At 44.7% G+C, this 21720-nt stretch overlaps 1 protein-coding gene across 1 annotated transcript in view; it reads right to left on the bottom strand.

The window, feature by feature from the left end:
• Nucleotides 1-21720, bottom strand: part of LOC138267136 (polycystin-1-like protein 2) — an 835832-nt gene that overhangs the window by 412479 nt on the left and 401633 nt on the right. The window contains exon 18 of the mRNA XM_069215990.1: nt 3121-3303. Coding sequence (XP_069072091.1) covers nt 3121-3303 — 183 coding nt within the window. The remainder of the gene's footprint in view (nt 1-3120; nt 3304-21720) is intronic.

A 21720-nucleotide genomic window follows, 5' to 3' on the forward strand; every position in this document is an offset into this window, starting at 1 on the left:
GTTGCTCAAGAAACCCCAAAATGTTGTTCATCAGATGATCTAAGCCTCTATCTTTTTCCCATTGTTGCACTGGACAAGCATTTATTTCCCTTCTGAAGGGAAATTCAGAAGGCTTTCCTGAATGGTTATCCTCAATGCCGCAATTTCCATGACACCTGTACTCGGGATCTGAGGCATTACAGCTGGATACTATCTAATGGTGGATTCATTCTCCCAAAGCGATATGTAAGCTTCTTGCTGTTGTCCCCACTGATGTCAACAGCAGGAGGCATCAAATAACTGCTAATAAGTACAACATCTGGGAGAGTAAAACAGGCAGGATACCTTTACTCAGGCCTTCTGGTTCCTACCATTGGAACAGACCCTGTTCTTGTCTAGCCTATGCTTATGTCTTCTCCTTTGTAAGCAGTTCAAGAATTTGTACCCATCATCCAAACGAGAAACCATCAGTGCCACAAAAAGACTGACCACAGTAAAGTCCCCTAACCTAACAAACCCAGACCCTTACTAGACAGAGTCAAGCAAACACTATGCATTGTGATAACTGTAGCCTTTTGAAGTTCATGAAGTGTAAATATTAGGGGCTTTTTGGGAAACAACAGTGTGTCAGAAGGACAATGTGAAAAGTTTAAGTCAGAGAGAGTGAGCGTGGAGGTGTGCGTGAGAGAGAGAGCATGTGAGCAAGTGTGTGAGTGAAAATAACAATTCTGTCAATGGCATATTGTATGTAACTCTTGGCAAAAGTCTAGCAGTGGCATCCTGTATGTAATTCTTGGCTTAAGGGGGTATACCCATTTTATTCAGGCTGTAGCCATTGGCAATCAGGGGCAACCACTGCACATTTAGGAGAAAATGGGGTCAACTCCTGAGTAGCTTTAGGCTGCATTGCTTTGGCACACCACTGGTTTTGAGCCAATTTGTGTGAAATGGAATCCCATTGTTTCAACATTTTCTCAGGGGATATTCCCCGAGCCCCCTAGCAGAAGCCTATGAGGATAATTGAAGCCTGCACTGCTACAGCCACAGCTGTTCCTGATCTTTGTGCCTTTCAGCCATAGTTGTTCTTTTTCTTGTGGTGCTGTGGCTTTCATTGGGGGCAGTAATTGGACGCTGGGGGCTGTAAGTATGCAGCATAGGATGGCTATATGGCAAATCATTTCCTTGGTCACTTTTTTGTTATTGTACTATCCATGATTTTAACTGTGTTCTGGTGATGTTAGTGATGTCCATACCTATGATATTATCAGGATCACAGGTTACTTAACACTACTTCCTGTAATGCTACCTGGAGTGGTTATATGTGATGTAATCAACTGCGATACTGTCGCAGGACAAAGAGCATGTGATGTCACGTCCGCTACCTCTGGCAATTTGGGGAATCAACATCCATGCTTACTATGCAATTAGTGGATGGAAAAGTGAGCAAACAGGGCATTATGGAATGTATAAATGCAGAGCCATAACTTGACCATTCTAGAAAACCGCAGTATACTAGCTGGCAGTTACAGGAAATTGTGAAGTGTAAGCTGGAGAACTCCAGAAATGTACCTGTGTTAACAGAGGCATAATGAAACAATCAATCAATCAATTAGCATATGTTAAGCACAGCACAGTCACCCTTAGGGGTATCTGGGTGCTAAGGGTGGCAAGTCTCCATCGAACAGCCAGGTGCTGAGTTTCTTTCTGAAGTCTGCAAGGGAGGGTGCTGTTCGGAGGTGGGGGTGTGTGAGAGGGGGCAGGTCGTTCCAGGTCTTGGTGGAGTTGTAGGAGAAGGAGCAGCTCTCGCTGTGGCTAAGCCGAACACGGGAGGAGGGTGCCCAAGAGCTAGAGAGGAGGAGCGCAGGTGTCTTGAGGGTAGATGGAAGTTCAGTTGATGGTTGATGTAGGATGGTCCTTGATTGTATAGAGATTTGTAGGCATGCATGAGGATCTTGAACTGGCATCTCTTCTGGATGGGGAGCCAGTGGAGGTTTCTGAGGTGGGGGTGATGTGGGTCCATTTGGGGAGGTCCAGGTTAAGTCTGGCTGCCACATTCTCTATGGTCTGGAGTGTTTTGAGGAGCTGGGAGGAGATGCCTGCATTGAGAGCAGTGGCATGGTCAAGGCAGCTGGTGACGATGGCCTGGGTGACGATTTATCTGGTTTTGACTGGGATCCATCTGAGGATTATGCTAAGCATGCGAAGGGTGTGGAAGCAGGAGGAGGCAACTGCGTTGACTTGTTTCATGGTCAGTTTGTTGTCGAGGGTGATGCCTAGGTTGTGTGCATGGTCTGTAGGTGTGGGTGTTGGTCCAAGTTCTGCTGGCCACCAGCTGTGGTCCTCAGCAGAAGTGTTGTTCAATACTTTAGAACGTTAACTGAGACAATTGGTAATTCCATGTTAATTGTATTCTCCCCCTGTTCATTTTTCGTTTGAGCCCCTTACTAATTAATTCTGTCATGGATGTCAGTCCTACCATATGTGTTTTTATGAAATGGTGAACCTTTTTTGTCCCAAGGCAAACTCTGCTACTGTGTGCCTGTCAGCCTGTCAGGGACTGAGGCTGACACTAGGAAATAACATCATATTAAATTAAAAACTAACCTGTGAGAGTGCAGTCCACCATTCCAGTTCAATCTAGATAAATTGTGGAACTGATGAGCACAGTGTTTCATTCCACAATTCAAAGTCAATTACATGCATTTTATAAAGATGTATTGACCCTTCATAGCTCTGATATACGACCTGTAGAAAAACAGATCTCAAACTGATAGAAGAATGGTGGCGTGTCTACCCAATTTCCATATAGTGCTACAATGGAATTTGCAAAGTGTGGCAATTGGGGGAATTATGGAAGCAGAGCTCTTAGATTTTGCAAGATCATTGCCATGGTGTGATTATTAATCTTTCCAATTGTGGCACTTTTTCTTTCCTGGTACCTTGTAAAGATCACAATTTGACATTTGCATGACAGTTCCTTGATAACAGCCTACACCCACATTACCTTCAGATTTACATCTGTTCAAATTTGGTTTGCAGCTAATGGTCTACACTGGGCTCTGAAATGCAGTTTGTGTCTTCTTTAAACTCCCCCTACCAATACAGTGCCATTACAAAGATTATCTATTGAATTCATCTCACCTGTGTTGTGTCTTGGCCAATGGTGTTCTCAGTTGTATTTTTCAAACTGGCTTCAAGGACATTGTTCACAGCATTGAACAGATAGGTTGCTGCATCTTTCCGCTTCTGTTCCCCCTCCTCTTCTTCACCACTGACCTCCAACAAGGACCTGCTCACATCCTCCAGTGTACTGCTGGCTTCCACCTCAGTAAGAAAGAAAATGCAATATTTCAATTTCAACAGCCTTTATATTGCTGGATATACAAATCTACAAACCTGTGACTTTTCCTGTGTCTCTGCATTTTTGGAAAGCGAGTAGAAAAGTAAGTAAAATGTGCATGTCAAATAGCCACTCTATGAAAGAAAAAATATATTTAACTGTATATGTACTTATTTAATTTCTGAACCATTATAACTGACAATGGCACTCAGCAGCTGGATCATGCAGAATGCTGGTGTGAATGAATAATGCTTCTTCCCTTTGTGCAGCATTGTTAATGATCTGTCTACTATTGCTGTGAAAGTATTGCATTGCTGTGTGGTATCTAGATTTGCTATGCTATGCAAAGCTTTACAGTACTATGTATAGTTTTCTGTGGCCAGTGCTTAATTTGTGAAACAGTAAGTGCCAGGGCCTCACGTCAGGAAGCCACTGCAGCTTGCGCCACCCATTTGCCCCTGCCAATGCTGTCAAAAAGACAGAACCAACTCAACTACTAACCATCACATCCTATGAGCGTGACTATTCAGACTATTTTAGGCCCTCAAAGCTATAAGAATGGCCAGCAGGTATTAGTAATTGTTAATGTATATTGAATTAATCAACAACTGTTGTTGTGTTCATCTCTGACTTAGACAAACATCACCACTTGTGGCATACTTTCATAAGTGCCCGTGTTGACACTTAAGTGCCGGTGCTGAGCATCAGAAACCGTTGGCTCAAATTAAGTACTGGCTGTTGTGTGTCCATAGTATCACTGTCTCGTGTGTAGTACTGCTGTTCCATGCAGTTATGATGTCATTATATTGCATGAGATATATTTCATGTTACAACATAGTATCCACTTCATTGACTACCACAACATCAACAAGGAAAGTAGATGTGGGTTTAAGAAAAGAAACATATACTTATCTTGAAAATGGAATGACAGGCGGTATAATGGATGTGATGCATTTCTAGGTCAATAATAACATCCTCCCTCCATATATATGGTATTGCTCTGCTGTACATAGCCTATTGTGCTAAGAATGTTTAATTTATTACATTTATTACTTGGATTGCTATCTAATATAAAGCAATACATTTGTAACAATAGAAAGTAGCCAAGCCTGTGATTTGATGTAGTCAATGTGTCCTGTAATAAAGGGTGGATGCAGTAATGAAACTGTTGACTAATTGGAGGAAAGTGCCTCTTTTTGACATGGTTACCCCCACCTTTTGCCTGGCACCTGATGTGATTTTGACTGAAGGTGCACTGGATTCCTGCCAACCAGGTCCCCAGTACCAGATCACATTCCCAAACCTGTACAATTGTTTTCCCAATTGGCAAACCCTTTAGCACGCCCTGTCAGTCCCTAGTAAATGGCACCTCTGGTACCTAGGGCCTGAGATACTAAAGACGGTCTCTAGGGCCTGCAGCACAAATTGTGCCACACTAAGAGACCCCTTCTCCAAGCACATGACAGGCTTCCATTGCAGGCTGTGTGTCTTGGTGCAGACAAAGGTGAAAACACAACATGGCACACAGCCTGTTTTCCAGGTCCCCTAACACTTCATGCAATATATGTAAGTCACCCCTAAAGAAGGCCTTACAGCCCTAAGGCAGGGTGCATTATACTACATGTGAGGGCATATCTTCAAGAGCAGATACGCCCCTACTATGCCTTTGTCGATTCCTAGACACAGTAGAGTGGGCAGGGAAGCCAATTAAAAAGCATGTGCTGGACACTGGTCGATACGTGTTCCACAGCTAGATGATGGCTCCACTGAAGACAGGGATGTTTGGTATCAAACATCTCATATTGATAAACCCACACTGATTCCAGTGATGGATTTATCAACACATGCACCGAGAGGGCACCTTTGAGGTGGCCCCTGAAAACCTACCAGTCTCTGGTGTGCTTGCTGACTAGTTTGAGCCAGCTGGCCACCATCGTACAAGATACTGACCCCCTAAGGTGAGAGCCTCTCCTTTCGGACAGTCAGCTACAAAGCCTACTCTTGGAGGGGTGTTACATACACCCAACAGGATAACCTGCAAATCTACATTCCAAGGTGGGGAGCTTCAAAGAAACCAACCGTGCATGGTATGCAGATCTGGTTCCTTCACAAAGGAGTTGCCGACCCATTGCCTCACTGCTCATTTGGCACCTGGACAGGATGGAAATTTAGTATTCAGACCTCCGTGTTCTCTCTCAAACTCCAAGAAAGGACACTGAAGCCTCCGGAACCACCGAAACCCGACACCTGAAGCCACCACTGCACCCGTCGCCTTCGGGCCAAGTTAAAGTAGGTCACTGGTGCCAACAAGGTTCCCCAGTCCCGCAGAGTCTGAGTCCATCATGGTTTCACCCCTCATGGACTCCCCGATGATGCCTGCAGCCCCTGCACACAACCCCCTTCTATTATGACCGCTCTGGTAAGGAAAATGCGACACCTGAAGACAACCCTGCACCCGTCACCTCTGAGCCAGGGAGAAGATGGCCAAATGTGCCTACCTGTGTCCAAGCATTGTGAGACCTGAGCTCTGCTGATGGTTCAACCTGACTGGCTTCCTGGCCAGAGCCTGCATCCTCTTTACGCAGTGACTGATCTCCACTGAAACGCATTGGGCACCCAAAGTTGTTGTGCACCCCGCACCTGCCGCCACTCACAGGTGGTGTACTGCTGGTGCTGCCTCAGACCTTGCCCACCACTCACTGTAACTCCTGGAGATTGGTCTTGTAAGTCTCTGTACCTGTTTGCAGAATTTGTTTTTCCTCCCATAGGATACCATTGCAGAACTCAGAAAGTGCCCCCTTTTTAAAGTGAAAAAATTTATGTTTAAAAAGGTACTTATCTGAATGATTTTTCTCTGATGTCTAAACAAATATAAAGATATTTGTTATTTATATAAATTGGTGTGGATGTCCTTCATGAGTCGTGCGTTTCATTTATTGACTATTGTGTGTATTTGTGGATTTCTTGCACTCCTCCGTTGAGCCTTAGGCTCCTCAGCCACACTACCTCTAAATAGAGCACTTTTGGATTGCATAGCAAGTCCTTGCCCACTCCTTAGGGAATCCCTGACTTTTTTACACAGTATATCTTGTTGCTGACATACCACATAAAGAGGCAGCTTCCTTCACTAATTTGAAGGACCAGTTAGAAATCTGTATGTCTTATGACGTGTGATATTTCCATACCTATGTAAGACAATATATATTTAGAATTGCATGGGACCATCGGGGTATAAAGCATGTCAACATGTATTAAAATGAAAAATGACCTGAGAGTTGACACACAAGTGGTCAGAAATTTAGAGGAAGCTGATAAGAAATAATTTATATCTGTGGATTGCTAATTTGGCAAATGCAATGGAAGAAACTGAGAGAGTCATACACCATCTGCCCATTCACTGTACATAACTGTCTGAATATATGAAATCATTATGGCCCTGATTCTGACCGCCGGGGCCAGGGTCGGCGGGAGCACCGCCGACAGGCCGGCGGTGCCCCGCAGGGCATTCTGACCGCGGCGGTTTGGCTGTGGTCAGATTTGGAAAACCGGCGGTCTCCCGCCGGTTTTCCGATGCCCTTGAGAATCCTCCATGGCGGCAGAGCGCGCTCCGCCGCCATGGGGATTCTGACACCCCCTACCGCCATCCTGTTCCTGGCGGGTCTCCCGCCAGGAACAGGATGGCGGTAGGGGGTGCCGCGGGGCCCCTGGGGGCCCCTGCAGTGCCCATGCCAATGGCATGGGCACTGCAGGGGCCCCCGTAAGAGGGCCCCACTCTGTATTTCAGTGTCTGCTTTGCAGACACTGAAATACGCGACGGGTGCCACTGCAGCCGTCGCACCTTCCCACTCCGCCGGCTCAATTCTGAGCCGGCGTCCTCGTGGGAAGGTTGATTTGCCCTGGGCTGGCGGGCGGCCTTTTGGCGGTCGCCCGCCAGCCCAGGGCAAATCCCAAAATACCCTCAGCGGTCTTTCGACCGCGGAGCGGTATTTTGGTGGGAGAAGTCTGGCGGGCGGCCTCCGCCGCCCGACAGACTTAGAATGACCCCCTATATCTGTTGAAACCTCATGAATATTGAGGGCCTGATTACCACTTACACATTGTGCTATTCTGAACAGTTAACACATAGAAGTGATTCCAGTCTTTGATGGGTAGCTTGAATACTCAGGATTAGTCCACTCACTTTAAAGGGGCTGTGCCATTTTCAAAGCCCTTAATCCGAAGCATATGGTGTAACTAGTGACTCCTAGAAAATACTACCTTCTAAAAAGCAGTCCCCCTTGAAAAATGAGGCTGGCGAGGAGTAATGAGATACTTACTGAAAGACACTGGTCGACAAATGCTTACACCGTGGACCTCATTCTAAGACCTGTAGAAATCTTGTGATGGAAAATATCTGTGAGTGTGGTGAATACTCAAACTAAAACTTTAAGCCAATCTCCCTCCTGACTTATCCAGTAAAGATATTGAAGAAACACGTAAATCAGATTATCTCCTCCTGTTTGGACCAAAATCAGATCTTCTACCCAGTTCACTTTGACTTTCAATCATGTCATAGCATGGAGACAGCTCTTCTGGTAGTACTAGCTGATATGCGCCTATTGGCAGACAGAGCTATACCAACAGCACTGGTGTTGTTAGACCTTGTTAGACCTGTTTGCCACATTTGATATGGTTTCACATGGTATTTTGATTGTAACAATGAAGGAAATTGGGGTCGGTCTGAAGGCAGTACAGTGGTATCTATAAGAAAGGACACAATGGGCCATATTTATACTTTTTAACGCAAAGCTGCGCCGTCGCAGTTTTGCATCAAAAAAGTTACCGCCGGCTAACGCCATTTCGATGCGCCGTGCGGGCATCAAATTTATACTTTGACGCACGGCGGCGCAACCAACAGGTGGGAGTCATTATTTTGTGACGCACACAGCGGCGTCAAGTCGTAAAGGAAACCAACGTTAACGCGACGCAAATGACTGTGGGTCGATTTACGAAAGCGCAACCCGGAAAGCGCCGTTTATTTTGACGCAATTGCGTCAAATTCACCCGCGAACACTGCCCTTTCAGCAGAGGAGAGCCAAAATGGATCCGAGATGCCACAACAGACCCCAGGAAGATGACAGCAGACCAGGAACCAGCCAGGAGAATCCATACAGGAACCAGGACATTTTTAGAAAAAAAAGAAAGTGTCGCTTCAGTGCAGAGGAGCAGGAAATCCTGGTTAAAGAGGTGACGGAACACCAGCACCAACTGTTCATCACCTCTAAGTTGCCAATCAGCAGGAGAGAGGCCATATGGCAACAAATTGTGGACAAGATCAACAGTGTGGCTGAAGAACGCAGAACAGTCACCGAGTGTAAGAAACACTGGCATGACTGCAAACGTAGGACAAAGGAAAAAATGGCCAGGAACAGGAAAGCAGCACTGCAGACTGGAGGGGGGAGTCCAGCACAACAGGAGGCCCTGGACCACATGGAGGAGATGGTCGCAGCTGTCATCCCTGAGGAGATCGTCACAGGGATTCAAGGACAGGACAGCGCAGACTACCAGGACACAACGCACATGCAGGGTAAGTCACATGGGGAATTATAATGCAATAATGATAACTGCAACCGGGGTGGGGAATACCTACTACACAATGCATGTAAGTCAGCATATATATGAAGTGGCATGGGTAAAGGGGCACGGCAGGGGGGCATGCCCAGCACAGACAGAAGCTGGGGCACGACAAAACACAGCACCAACACCAGTCCCATGGGGCCATCCTGTCATGACAACAATGGAGCTAAGGGAAAGCAGCGACAGGTGGGAAGGCCACTACGTCAAACTTACATCCAGGCACTCGACAGTCAAAATGTATCCTACATCAACTAGGTCCCTATCAGTAATCCAGTAGCCAAAACAACAACTGCAATGTAACTGCAACAACAGTTGACACTAACACCTCTGATCTCTGTGCAGCTATAGTAGCAAATGGCAGGAACCTCCCCATGGAACATACCTACCTAAATTAGGGGGTGAGGATGACTTCTGCAACTATTTCTAGAAATAAGACAAAGGCACCAGTACACTCAAATGCCAATGCACATAGTTGACACATACATCAGCCAAAGTAAACAGCAATAGGAGCCACACAGCACTAAGGACACACATATGCTGCATATGTCAGGGTCCCTCACATGCCTGGCTAACAAGGCAACATCACTAATGTCATACTGCTCAGACAACAACATTGAGGAGGGGACACATGCAACTGGTCACTGAAACACACCTGCACAGTCTGAGAACCAAATAGGACATTGATACGATAAACAGGGCAATCCAATTAAACACACATTACCCAACATCAGCTGGAAACATCAACAATGTTTACATCCATATCACATCCTAACATTGCCATGCATAGGATATGCCACATAACAATTACATTTAGGTCAATGTGAATAAAAAGATTTTGGGGCAGGTCCTGAGAGGCAAGTGTGCTGCCAGGGCAATCACAACACCCACAGCCAGTGAAAGTGTAGTGTGGTAAGTTTTACGTATCCTTTGCGCATTAGCTTCAGGCTTTAGGCCTTTGTGCACTTTGCCCTGAATGTATTTTATTCATTTGCTGACAGCTTAGAGCCTCTGTGCACTTTGCACTAAATGCTTTTTATTAGGCTTCGTACTGTTATTTTTCAAATAGCCAGTTCTACGGTCTTGTTTTTTATTCATTTCACACTGTTTTGCCTACTTCAGCACTGGAGTTCTCCATAACATATTCACTCTGTGCTTCAGTCAAGGATACAGTCTGGTACATTGCCGATAGACATGGTAGGAGTTTAGATGTCGCATTCCTGCGTAGGGACATTTTGTGATCACGATGACATGTTAGTTATAAAATCACTTCCTTGTCCCAATACACACAAGAGGGAGTTTCCGAACAGAGAACCACAACTAGACGCTGCCTGCCTTGTTGCAGATGCTGAACCAGATCACAGGCCTTTGCTCAGGTATGAGGGCTGATGTCTCCCCAGTGATTCGGAAAGGCAAGCTAGAAGCTTAACATGCTGTGCTCTAAATAGAACAAGTAGAGGGAGAGTAGAAACTGTTAGGCACTATGATAGCTTTGTTCTTAAGTTTTACTCTCCTGGTGACTATTTCAATTCTACTATGTTGTATTGTTCTGGTTATTGCGGCTCACGCCTTATTATCTAAAATACAGTTGTTTAATAAAATCATCATATAAAACTCATACTGTCTTTGTCATTTGTATATGAGATCAGACTGGAAATGAGAGAGTTGGTTTGGATCTGAGTGACCACCACTTCCCTGAGAAGTTCCAAAAATGTCATGCGCTCGGCTGCCTAATCATTTCTTCCCCGTGGGAGACATGAGGCACTGCTAGTTAGCCAGAGCCATAAAAAAGATTTAGGGTGACATAGTTCTTTACAAGTGGGTCAGACTCAGGCCCCCACACCGTTATCGATCCTGCTGCCTAGAAATCCAGTAGTCTCATTTAGGATAATGAGAGCCCACGCGACAAAATGTCTCTCCATAAGAATAGATATACACGGAGGGACGAGTAGGACAAAAAGATGGCAATTCCCTAATTGGTACAAAGCAACACCTAGAGGCGATTAGGCAGACAAGTCTGATAACTCTATATCATACATGTGACACACAGGTGGGCCATAGGCCTATAACAATGCTCATATGAAGGACAGCAGATACCAATACCAAACCAGAGCACAAAGTAAAGTCAGCAAAAGGCTTGCATGTTACGGCAAAATTGTCACAACACAGACACACTAATTGTACCCTATTTCATTGCAGAGGAACATGGATCTCCTGCCGATATGCCTGTCCCTGATTTCCCTGATGACATGGATGACGAGCCCATAAACATTTCCCAGGAGACCATCCAAAAGGTCCTTAAAACCCTCCAGACCCCACCTTCAGTCACAAGGAGGATGAGAGAACAAGCAGCCATCACAGAAGACCCACCCACCACCCCAATTGTAAGACCTGCCAGCTCCAACACAGCTGAGGACTCTGACGACACTGGCACCAGCTTTGAAAGAACTGTAGTTGGTGTACAGCGGGAGCTGGCCAAGGAGGTGCGGGTGGGGATGCAAAACCTGGCAGCCAGCCTTGAGGGGGTGCGTTCGTGCATGACGTCATTTGCAGATCAGGCAGCTGCAATGCAAGCCCTAACATCTCTCTTGCAGGAACTTGCAAAAACACAGAAGGAAATCAGCACAGCTGTCATCCAGTTGACACAACACCTACAACTGCAATCCAGTCAACGTGTGCACGAATGCAACATTGAACCCCTCAGGGCCGACCTGGCTGCCTACCATCGTGATGTGGCTGCTATTCTCAAAAACCAGCAGGCCCTCCTTGCAGCAGTACTGCCCTTAAGAACTTCACAGGGAGCAGCCCCCGGGATGTCTGACTCCATGTCTTCTAACACCGAGGTGTGTGTTGCCCCTTCACAACCAACAACAACAAGGACAAACCAGGCAACACACACATCAGAAGAAGAAGACATGGAACAGATCACATTCTCACGGAAGAGTACCCGGAAGCACTAGCCCCTGCACCATGGCCTACTTTGACCAAGGTCCTACGTTTTGTCAAATGCCAGTCTCACTACAACTACACTCAATGACTGTTCTGCTAACCACTGTATGACTTGTCACCATTGCCAGTGAATGTCTCTCTCCTACTATTTGCCAAATCCTGTCCCTCTGCACTGTCTGTGACATCACCCCAGCATGTCAGGAGCATCATCCACACCCCTTCTGTAGGATCACATGTAAGAATGCACCAGAACGGACTCAGCAAACATGGACAATGGACATTTTGCACTACAGCACCTATCAATAAATAGCACTTGCACACCTAATATGTCTCTGTGTTATTTGACACATCAACTGTGCAGTAGATAACTCAAAAGTGCCTGTGTGGCAACCATGTAGCTTGTCAATACAACTGTCCTGACATCATGTAGTCTGATACATCTGTGCAGTGGCCAGGATTGCATCATAGCCTTACCATCCTGAGGAGATTAACTGATGAAGGGACAAACCACACACAATCATGCTGTGTTGGACAGAATAATGCTCCATCTATAGCAATTCAAGTCAACTAATGGTGCCTGATAAATGTAGGCACCATGCAATACTAAAACATGCAATTATGCAGCAAAATCTAAGCAAAGAATAAAAAGAAAACACTGCATCAATCAACCTTTCTGAGTATACTTCCATGAAGGAAAGTCATGCTGAATCATTACACACATGTTCTAGGTCAGCAATGAAGGCAACAAGACAAAAGTGTTAACAACACCTCATCTACAAAGATCTCCCTGAACATCACACTGCAGTCCGACCTATTCAATTACCCACAATAACAAGTCTGGAAGCACACTTTGTGATGTAGAATACCTACTCATCAACACAAATCCTTGGTGATCGATGTAAACTACCAATGGTGGGTCTCCCAAATGGTGGATACTTACCAAGTTAGCACACGGGTAGCTGGCATGTTAAACCTCCCTTTTCTGTGGTGGGTAGCATAGGACACTAATGTCATAGAAAAACATTCACCTACACTGATGTCAAGGCCATGATAAAGTAGCACTTAACGCATCATGCAAAGGGTTAACTATATGTTTATTCCTATTTATTCACACAAGAGGCAACTAAGGGAAAAGTCATACCTACACTGATCTAACCTGACTACTACTAACCCACAACTGTCCCTAACTAACCTAAGCTAAACTTACTCTACACATATAACGAAACGATCTAAACATCAACCCCCCACCCACCATTATGAGACAGGACACATGCAGGACAACACATACTAACCTACACACATACTATACTATCCTAAACAATCATATATTTTTTTGGTGATTTTTTATATATATTTTTTTAAAAATGTGTTTTCTTTTTTTTTTAACAAACATGAATCCCAACATTGACCCCCACCCACCCAAAAAAGAAAAATAGAAAGAATAAGGACCCCCCACCCTCCTCCCTAACACTAACTAACTAACAATCTACACTAACCTAACACTAATCCCCAAAACCCAACTATCAGTACAAAATAGGAAAGAGGAGAGAGGGGAGGGGTAAAAGTAAAACATGGCAAAAGTCCTAGAGGTTGGCCCTCCGTAGGGTCCGCCTGATGGACCGAACCCTTTTCTTAATATATGCCACATCCTGGCTTAGCTTGTCCACCTTTGAAAAAACTTTGTCCACTTTACGGCTTAGTGCCAGGAATGCGGCTGGGTCTACAGGAGGGGCTGCTGCAGTCTGTGTGCTGGCCGAGGTGGACGGTGTGGCAGTAGTTGTATGCCCACTGGACTGTCCTGGGTGTTGAAAATGGCTGGGTCCAGGTCTTGCTGATGAGGCAGGGTCAACTGTCCCCGCCGTTGCTGGGGCCACTTTGGGAGACCTGGTGGATGTGGTGGTGGTGGCTGTTGTGGGCAATGTAGGGCCACCCTGTGGTGAGGCCCACCATGCCCCGGAGGCCCGATCTGCTTGGTATTTGCGGGCCATCCTCCTGTACCCCAACTGCACCTGCAGGATGTGCCGGTATCGCATGGCACGCCTTTCAAACTGGTGTCTCTCTGCGGCACTCATGTTTGCAGCTGTGAAGAGAAATGGCAACTATTTACCATAGGAAATGCATTGGGTGGAATTGCACAATGGGTCATTTGCACATTACTTGTACTGTATTTGTTACAGCAATTGTCACAACATAGTTCATTGAAAGTCTCAGAGGAAGTACATGTGAAGCCTGCATACAAAAGGCCATCTCACACCTAGCATATCCATGTCTCTACATGATGGGTGACATCAGCCTAAACTTCTCATCCAAATAATGGCTAATGCAGCTGACATTATGGCTGAACCTCTTCCGCATACTGACTTCACTACATATGTCACTCTATGTGATAACTATCACAACCCTCACTCAATGCCATTTGTAAATTGTTGTTTGCAAATATTTAACCCATGTGCCCTAACCGAATGTGTACACTAGGTTCTAAACTAAGTTGCAAAAGGTCACAAGTATGTGTAACATACTGGTTGCTACAGTCCTAGGTACCCTATTCCCAATCACATGGCAGTCTTTGAGGGTGGGGTGGGAAGAACAACCAACAATCCCAGATTCAATGCACACCCAGGAGAGTATAGAAAGCTCAACAAGTATTTGCCTCCACACACAACACCAATGAAGGGCTAGCAACACTTTGGAGTCAGCCAAACATTGTCCTATCCAAGGTCCACACATGTCAAAATGCACTGACTCAGGCCAACATCACATACTACCAGTGAGGCATATTTTACCACACACACAGAGGAGCAAGAACACCCATGATCATGAGTCGAATGAACACCTAGGCCATTGCACTCTAGTCCCACACACTTCTAGTTCAACTTGTGGAAGTACATGGCCCCGGAAGATCCAACCTACAGTGTACTCAGTCCATCCTCAACTCGGAAGCTGCATATTTAATACAAGCCTTTTGCAGAAGCTATCTGGGAGAATGTCAGTCTGATATGCAGACTCAGTCCAAGCCAAGTCCCAGAGCAACTCTTACATTAACCAGTGTATTCCACATGACTCATCCCACTCCCCATAGCGGGCCGACTGGAATGACCTACAGCCCCTAAATCTGAGAGATGGCTAAGCATTGGTCTACAGAAACTGAAGTGATATTTGAAATCCCCCTAATGCAACAATACCAATGAACGGGCAGCGCATCAAACCTTGAATTCTGTTGAACACACAGTAGTCCATCATGCATCACTAGCAAACAATAAAAATAGCACTCAGGCCACACTCACTGTAGGTGTTGGGGTCCTCAAAATGAGCCACTTCTCCCACGGTGTACGGTGCAGGTCCACCTGTAAAGCATGGAAGGAAGAATATACTCAGACTCCGTGCACTGACAAACAATTGCAGTTACAATGACACTGTGTGAATATGACATGCGTAATGATACACTTTCACACATGCTCATACTGCATGGAAGAATTCTTAATCAACATTTACATTGGATGAGTCTCCTGCTACAGTTACACACCCTACTACACACATGCAGTGGCCAGGACAGTCATGTGGTGTCAAAGATACACCTCCATTAGTATGCCCCAACAATATCGGGTTGCATTCATCTCTTCATGTGCATCCCAGAGAGACATCCAAAAGCTGTTTACTTGAGGACTGCATGACCCCTCAAACTCAAACAGGCTAGCTGGTCATTTTCAACACACACCAACCAGACACACATGTGACATATGTGTGGACAACATAGCTAACTCCATGTGACGTGAAGGCACCACTCATTTATAGCATCATCATGGTTTTAGAAATTTCTGTCTAGCTATGGCGTCTACATATGTAGGTATGATGTTTCAACATCCCTTTTTTCACTGGCAATTATGACCTGTAGAGTTCAAATAGAGGCATTAACGTGTCGCTTGTCTGACACAAAGGCAACACTACATTACATACTGCTACAGGCATCCAGTATGTGTTGAAAACATGAGCCATCTGACTGCTAGCATTGGTCTTCCTACACATTGTGCAACAAATACACATTAGGTTTCCCTAGCATTACACACAGTCAGCTACAAATCTAGCAGATTGGGTAACAATCATCACATGTCCCCACACAGCTTTCAATTATTCACATGTAAATGATTTGTACTCACCAACATGGCCACCAATCCTGATTCCCAGGTGGTCCAGCAGATCCTGCTCCCTGGATATCAGATCAGCCCAGCGGTGCTTGAGTTGATGGTCATTCCTCATGCTACCGTAGACCCGGACCAAGTGATGGCGCACCTTCCCCCACTGGACTTTGCGTGCCTCCGTGTGATACCCCTGTATCACACGGCCCCCAGCCTCCAGCATGAGTGGGAGGAAATGGCAATCAAGCCAAATGAATCCCCCCAATTCCTCCTCACCCATCCTGGCAAGCCGTGGCCTACCTGACATCTTAACTATTAGCAAGGTGAAAAAATTAGAACAAAAAGTAAAAGGGGGAAATGGGGAAAGGTAGAGTAGTGAAAGAAAAAGAAAACTTAAGAAAAATAGCCCAACTAACCCCAAATTTAAACTACCCAGAACAGACTCCCACAGACAAAAAAAAGAAACACTGGATTTGACAAAAGTATACAAAACAGACTAAGACAATAGTAGACAACAAGACTATGATCACAAAAGCACAATAGACAAGGTACACAGGAAACAAACGCAGTAAAACACAGGACAACACTTTTCACACAGCCACACAGTCTAGAATACTCTGAGACTGCAAAGTGAAAGTGAAAGTAAACTCACAGTACAGATTCTGTAAACAGGATATCCTATTACATCACTTCCTGCATAAAATGGCCGCCGTTTTTATTTTTCCGTTATGCGTCATATTTTCACGCATACAGATTGTGCGTCATATTTTTTGACGCATAACAGTGCACATAATGCAGAGTCAAAACTATTTTCTTCATTGTTCCCTTACATTTGTGTGAGGCTGAGTTTACAGTTCTAGAGTAGAAATGTAAATAGCTGGCAAATATGAGAACCAAATATGAATATGATATTTGACTCTGCATTCTGTGCACTCCTGTACGTCAAAAAATTATGACGGCCATGCTGTATGCGTGGAAATATGACGCATCATAGAAAATATGGTGGACATGTAATGCAGCTTATTAATCTATTATTTTTAATAGGACATTTTTTGACTCTGCATTCTGTGCACTCCGGTACGTCAAAAAATGATGACGCCCATGCTGTATGCGTGGAAATATGACGCATCATAGAAAATATGGTGGACATGTAATGCAGCTTATTATTCTATTATTTTTAATAGGAACATTTTTGACTCTGCATTCTGTGCACTCCTGTACGTCAAAAAATTCTGACGCCCATGCTGTATGCGTGGAAATATGACGCATCATAGAAAATATGGTGGACATGTAATGCAGCTTATTAATCTATTATTTTTAATAGGAAATTTTTTGACTCTGCATTCTGTGCACTCCTGTACGTCAAAAAATTATGACGCCCATGCTGTATGCATGGAAATATGACGCATCATAGAAAATATGGTGGACATGTAATGCAGCTTATTAATCTATTATTTTTAATAGGAAATTTTTTGACTCTGCATTCTGTGCACTCCTGTACGTCAAACAATTATGACGCCCATGCTGTATGCGTGGATATATGACGCATCATAGAAAATATGGTGGACATGTAATGCAGCTTATAAATCTATTATTTTTAATAGGAACATTTTTGACTCTGCATTCTGTGCACTCCTGTACGTCAAAAAATTATGACGCCCATGCTGTATGCGTGGAAATATGACACATTTTGACAAAAATGTCTTAATTTTTTCAAGTTGTGAAAGGAATTTTGTCATGACCAAACGGTGCTATGTGATACACATTTGTGGTTAGCTATGACACATGTCCCTTATTGGATGTATAGAAGGCATTCACACTGTAATATCAATGATTGCTCAAAATGGTTATTAACCATATTTGTACACATATTTTGGGTAATTGCTGATGGCTATTTTTAAATGATGAATGGGATACCAGGATGTATTCCTTCTAAAAAATGTGTCCACATTTATCACGGTAATGCATTTATCTATAGTCCAAACAGGTAGTGCAATTGTCACTTACACTTTTTATGGGGCTAACCATGTCCTAATAATGATTTTGTGTATCTTATATGTGTTTTACTTTTGACATGTAGGCCACACTTGCGCCTTATGCATGTGTTTACTTCACATGTACATAATTATTGTATATTTGGGGGGCGGTAGAGGTGGACTTAGGCCCCCAGCACCCTAGGGTTTGCCCTTCCAGATTTGCTAATTTATCCATGGCTTTCATTTATTCTGTTATGCTAAACCTGCAGCAGCAGGCTCATGGAAGGCCATAGGGTATGAATCACTGTTAGCCATTCAATAATCCCATTTGCCCATTTGACGTTTGCCCTATTGATTATTTGGAGCAATCTGACATACCATTTTGCACTGAATTTTTTTTCGAACTCTCGGCGTTCCTCATGTGCTGATGACAAATAGGTTGTTGATGTATGTGGCCCTTTATGCATTACCTGGTTTAGTGGCATGTTACATTCTTCCTGCTAGGTTCGAACTGGGACACTACTGTGATCGGCTGCTTGCAAATATTTGGTTGATTGGATGACATATGTTTATATGTGTGGGCGAATGTAGATCCACTATCAACTGTCTGGGTGTATGTTGTCACTGTAACTTCAAGGTCTCCTCATGAGTTAGTGGCAGCTATTCTTGTTCCAATTGGTCATTGTTTGTAGCAAAAATTGAGAGAAGCCATTGAGGACATGGTCACGTACACATGGATGGTCCCACCCTCTCACTGAACATGTGTAATGAGACTTTCAAATGAGCTACATTTTTGTGCTGAGTGAGAGAATGTCTCAGGTGTCTGGATCAGGCATGTGTCATTGCCACATTTGTACTCCTGTTGGCCTCTGTGGATGGTAATGTATCATGAAACCTCATAGCCTCTGTGCAGACATTTGTGGTGTATATTTTTTGTGTGATGAGTGTGATGTCATTATTGCTCAATGAGACGACATTCTTCTTCAGCAATTTCAAACTAAAGGTGGGCAGAAATGAATAGGCCAAAGCATGATGTGGTGTTTGTTATCTGTGTTTATTTACAATTGTGCAATAAGTGTTGATATAAGAAATTAAGAAAATTAATTATTTACAAGCTGTTGGCACCTACGCACTCCAGCAGCCGTGTTTGGTTGTTCCCCCTCCTGTTGCAGGCCAGCATCCTCCTCTTCGTCGTCTTCAGGCATGTCTGGGTCTGGTTCAAGGAGGGGAATGTTCCTTTTTACACAAATATTGTGCAATATGGCACAAGTGAGTATGATCCTACAGACCATCTCTGGGGAATATAGTAGGCTACTGCCAGTGATGTCAAGGCAGCGGAACCTTGACTTTAGGATCCCAAAGGTCCGCTCAACAATGCTGCGTGTCCTCTTATGGGCGTCGTTGTATGCCCGCTCTGCAGCAGTAGTCGGGTTCCCAAATGGTGTCATTAGCCAAGGCTGGATGCCATACCCCTGATCAGCTGAAAGAGAAACACAGAATGGGATCATGTAGATGTAGGAGGCACTCTTGTACAGACCTTTGATGGCAGTAGTTGTCTTGTGTTGTCTGTGACTCTTTTGTGTACTAATGTGACTACCTATACTTGTAGGAGAAAACTTTTGCATTGAGTTTTTTCCCTTGGCTGAGCAAGTGTTTGTTAGCTAACTGTTTGTTAGCAGTATGTATTTGGATTTTCAGTACAGTGTGCCCTCCCTAGCATTGTGACTTGTGATACAGGTGTCCGTGTGTCTTCACTGGGGGTGAGATGATAGTTCCATGCAGAGTTAAAACATGAAAGTGTAGTTAACACGTTCATATGAAAGTACCCTGGACATCCCATACCTTAAGACTTATGCAATGTATTAATGTACAGGTTATTGTAACACTTACAAATTGCAAGGTGACATTTAGGCAACCACACTCATTAATGCCTTCACATTAAGCTGTAGAGTAAATTCCAATGTGTGACAGGTTCAATGGTGACTTCAGAAACATGGCTAGTGATGTCAGGACCTCAGAGTGTTCCTGGCTAGGTGTTGCTATTGTGGTGTATGTGTTGTGTGTCCTAGAGGGTTGCTGTGCAGTGTGTATATAAGTTGGATTTTTGTACTTACCAACAAGTAGTCCATTGCCATACCGTCCATGCTGGAAGTGTTGGTTTATGGTAGAGTGACGGAAGATGAATGCGTCATGTACACTCCCAGGATATTTTGCCTCAATGTTGCTGATCAATCCTTGGTGATCGACTATGGCCTGCACATTGATTGAATGTGTGTGCTTCCTGTTGCGGTAGAGGTGTTCTGTTGCAGCAGGTGGCACAAGGCGTACGTGTGTGCAGTCGATTGCACCAAGGACGTGTGGGAAGACACTGATGGCGTAGAACCCCTGTTTTGTTTCCTGCTGCTTCTGCAGTGTGTTAGGGAAGCAGATGTGGAGGGGTGTCAGGCGAATGATGGCATCCAGTACTTTTGGCAGGAATGCGGAGAATGATGGTTGTGATATTCCACCAACCAGGGCACCAGTTGTCTGAAACGAGCCACTTGCCAGCAGGTGAAGTACGGCAAGCAGCTTTGTTTCTGTTGGTATGATGTGGGGTGTCACCAAAGTGGGGGCCAACTGCTGTTCAATATTTCTCAGCAGCTGCTGAATGGCCTGCCAGTTCAACCGGTACCTCTGTATGATGTCGTGTTCCTTGATTCCATGCAGGGTTGTTCTTGGGCGGAATACCCTCTCCTGCCTTCTGCGCTGCCTTTGGGGTCCCTGCTGTTGTTGTTGTAGCTGCTGTTGTTGCTGCAGGGCTCTGCGTCGACGTGCACACTGAATAAAAATCACCTCCATGTCTCCCTGTTGCTGCTCTGCTGCTCTGTTGTTTGTTCTGTGTGTTCTGATTAAATACAGGTGTGTTTGCCCCATTTTAATGCCTGCCCTGACCCAGGTGTTAAATTTTGAGGCAAATCGGGCTTTGCGTCATTTTTTTGCTCCGCCTCCCGGCCGAGAGTCATTTTTGCCTGGAAGCATAAATACGGCACACGGCTGTGTGCGTCGTTTTTTGGACGAGAACGCCTACCCTGCATATCATTAACGCAGGGCGGGTTGCCGCATCCAGAAAATGACGCACATTGCGGATTTTTCCCTTGCGCGGGCTCGGGCGTCAGGGTTTAAATATGGGGCAACGTTTGCGCTGATTGTGCGTCAAAATTTTTGACGCACATTCGGCGCAAACGGAGTATAAATATGTCCCAAGCAGTCTATCTTCCTCCTTTTATGCCAGAAGTTAAGGTTACAAAACACGGAGTAACTCAATGTCTGCATTAAGCCCTAATTTTGTAACATCTATATCAAACCACCAGCACATCTGATTCAATCCTTTGGTATCAGATGCATGAACTATGCAGACGATACACGGCTAATTATTGCCATGGATAAGCTGACCCTAACCTTTTTTTCACCAATGCATGTTCAAAGTATCCTGTTAGCTTAAGGATAATACCTTAAAATGCAACTCAGAAGGGACTGAATTACTCTAGTTAGACATTCAACTATAGCCAGCCAACTTCTAGCCAATTTCTGGCCACCCTCTAGGGCTATATCACCTATCTAGGCAAAAGTGGTAAAAAATCTCGGATTTTATTTTGATACTCAACTGTCCTTATACAGGCAAATCAATCATCTTGCCTCAATGGGTTTTTCTTTGCTAAGGACTCTGAAGAAGATCTTATCACTATTGCCC

This window comes from Pleurodeles waltl, chromosome 12 (genome assembly GCF_031143425.1).
Source record: "Pleurodeles waltl isolate 20211129_DDA chromosome 12, aPleWal1.hap1.20221129, whole genome shotgun sequence".
NCBI lineage: Eukaryota > Metazoa > Chordata > Amphibia > Caudata > Salamandridae > Pleurodeles > Pleurodeles waltl.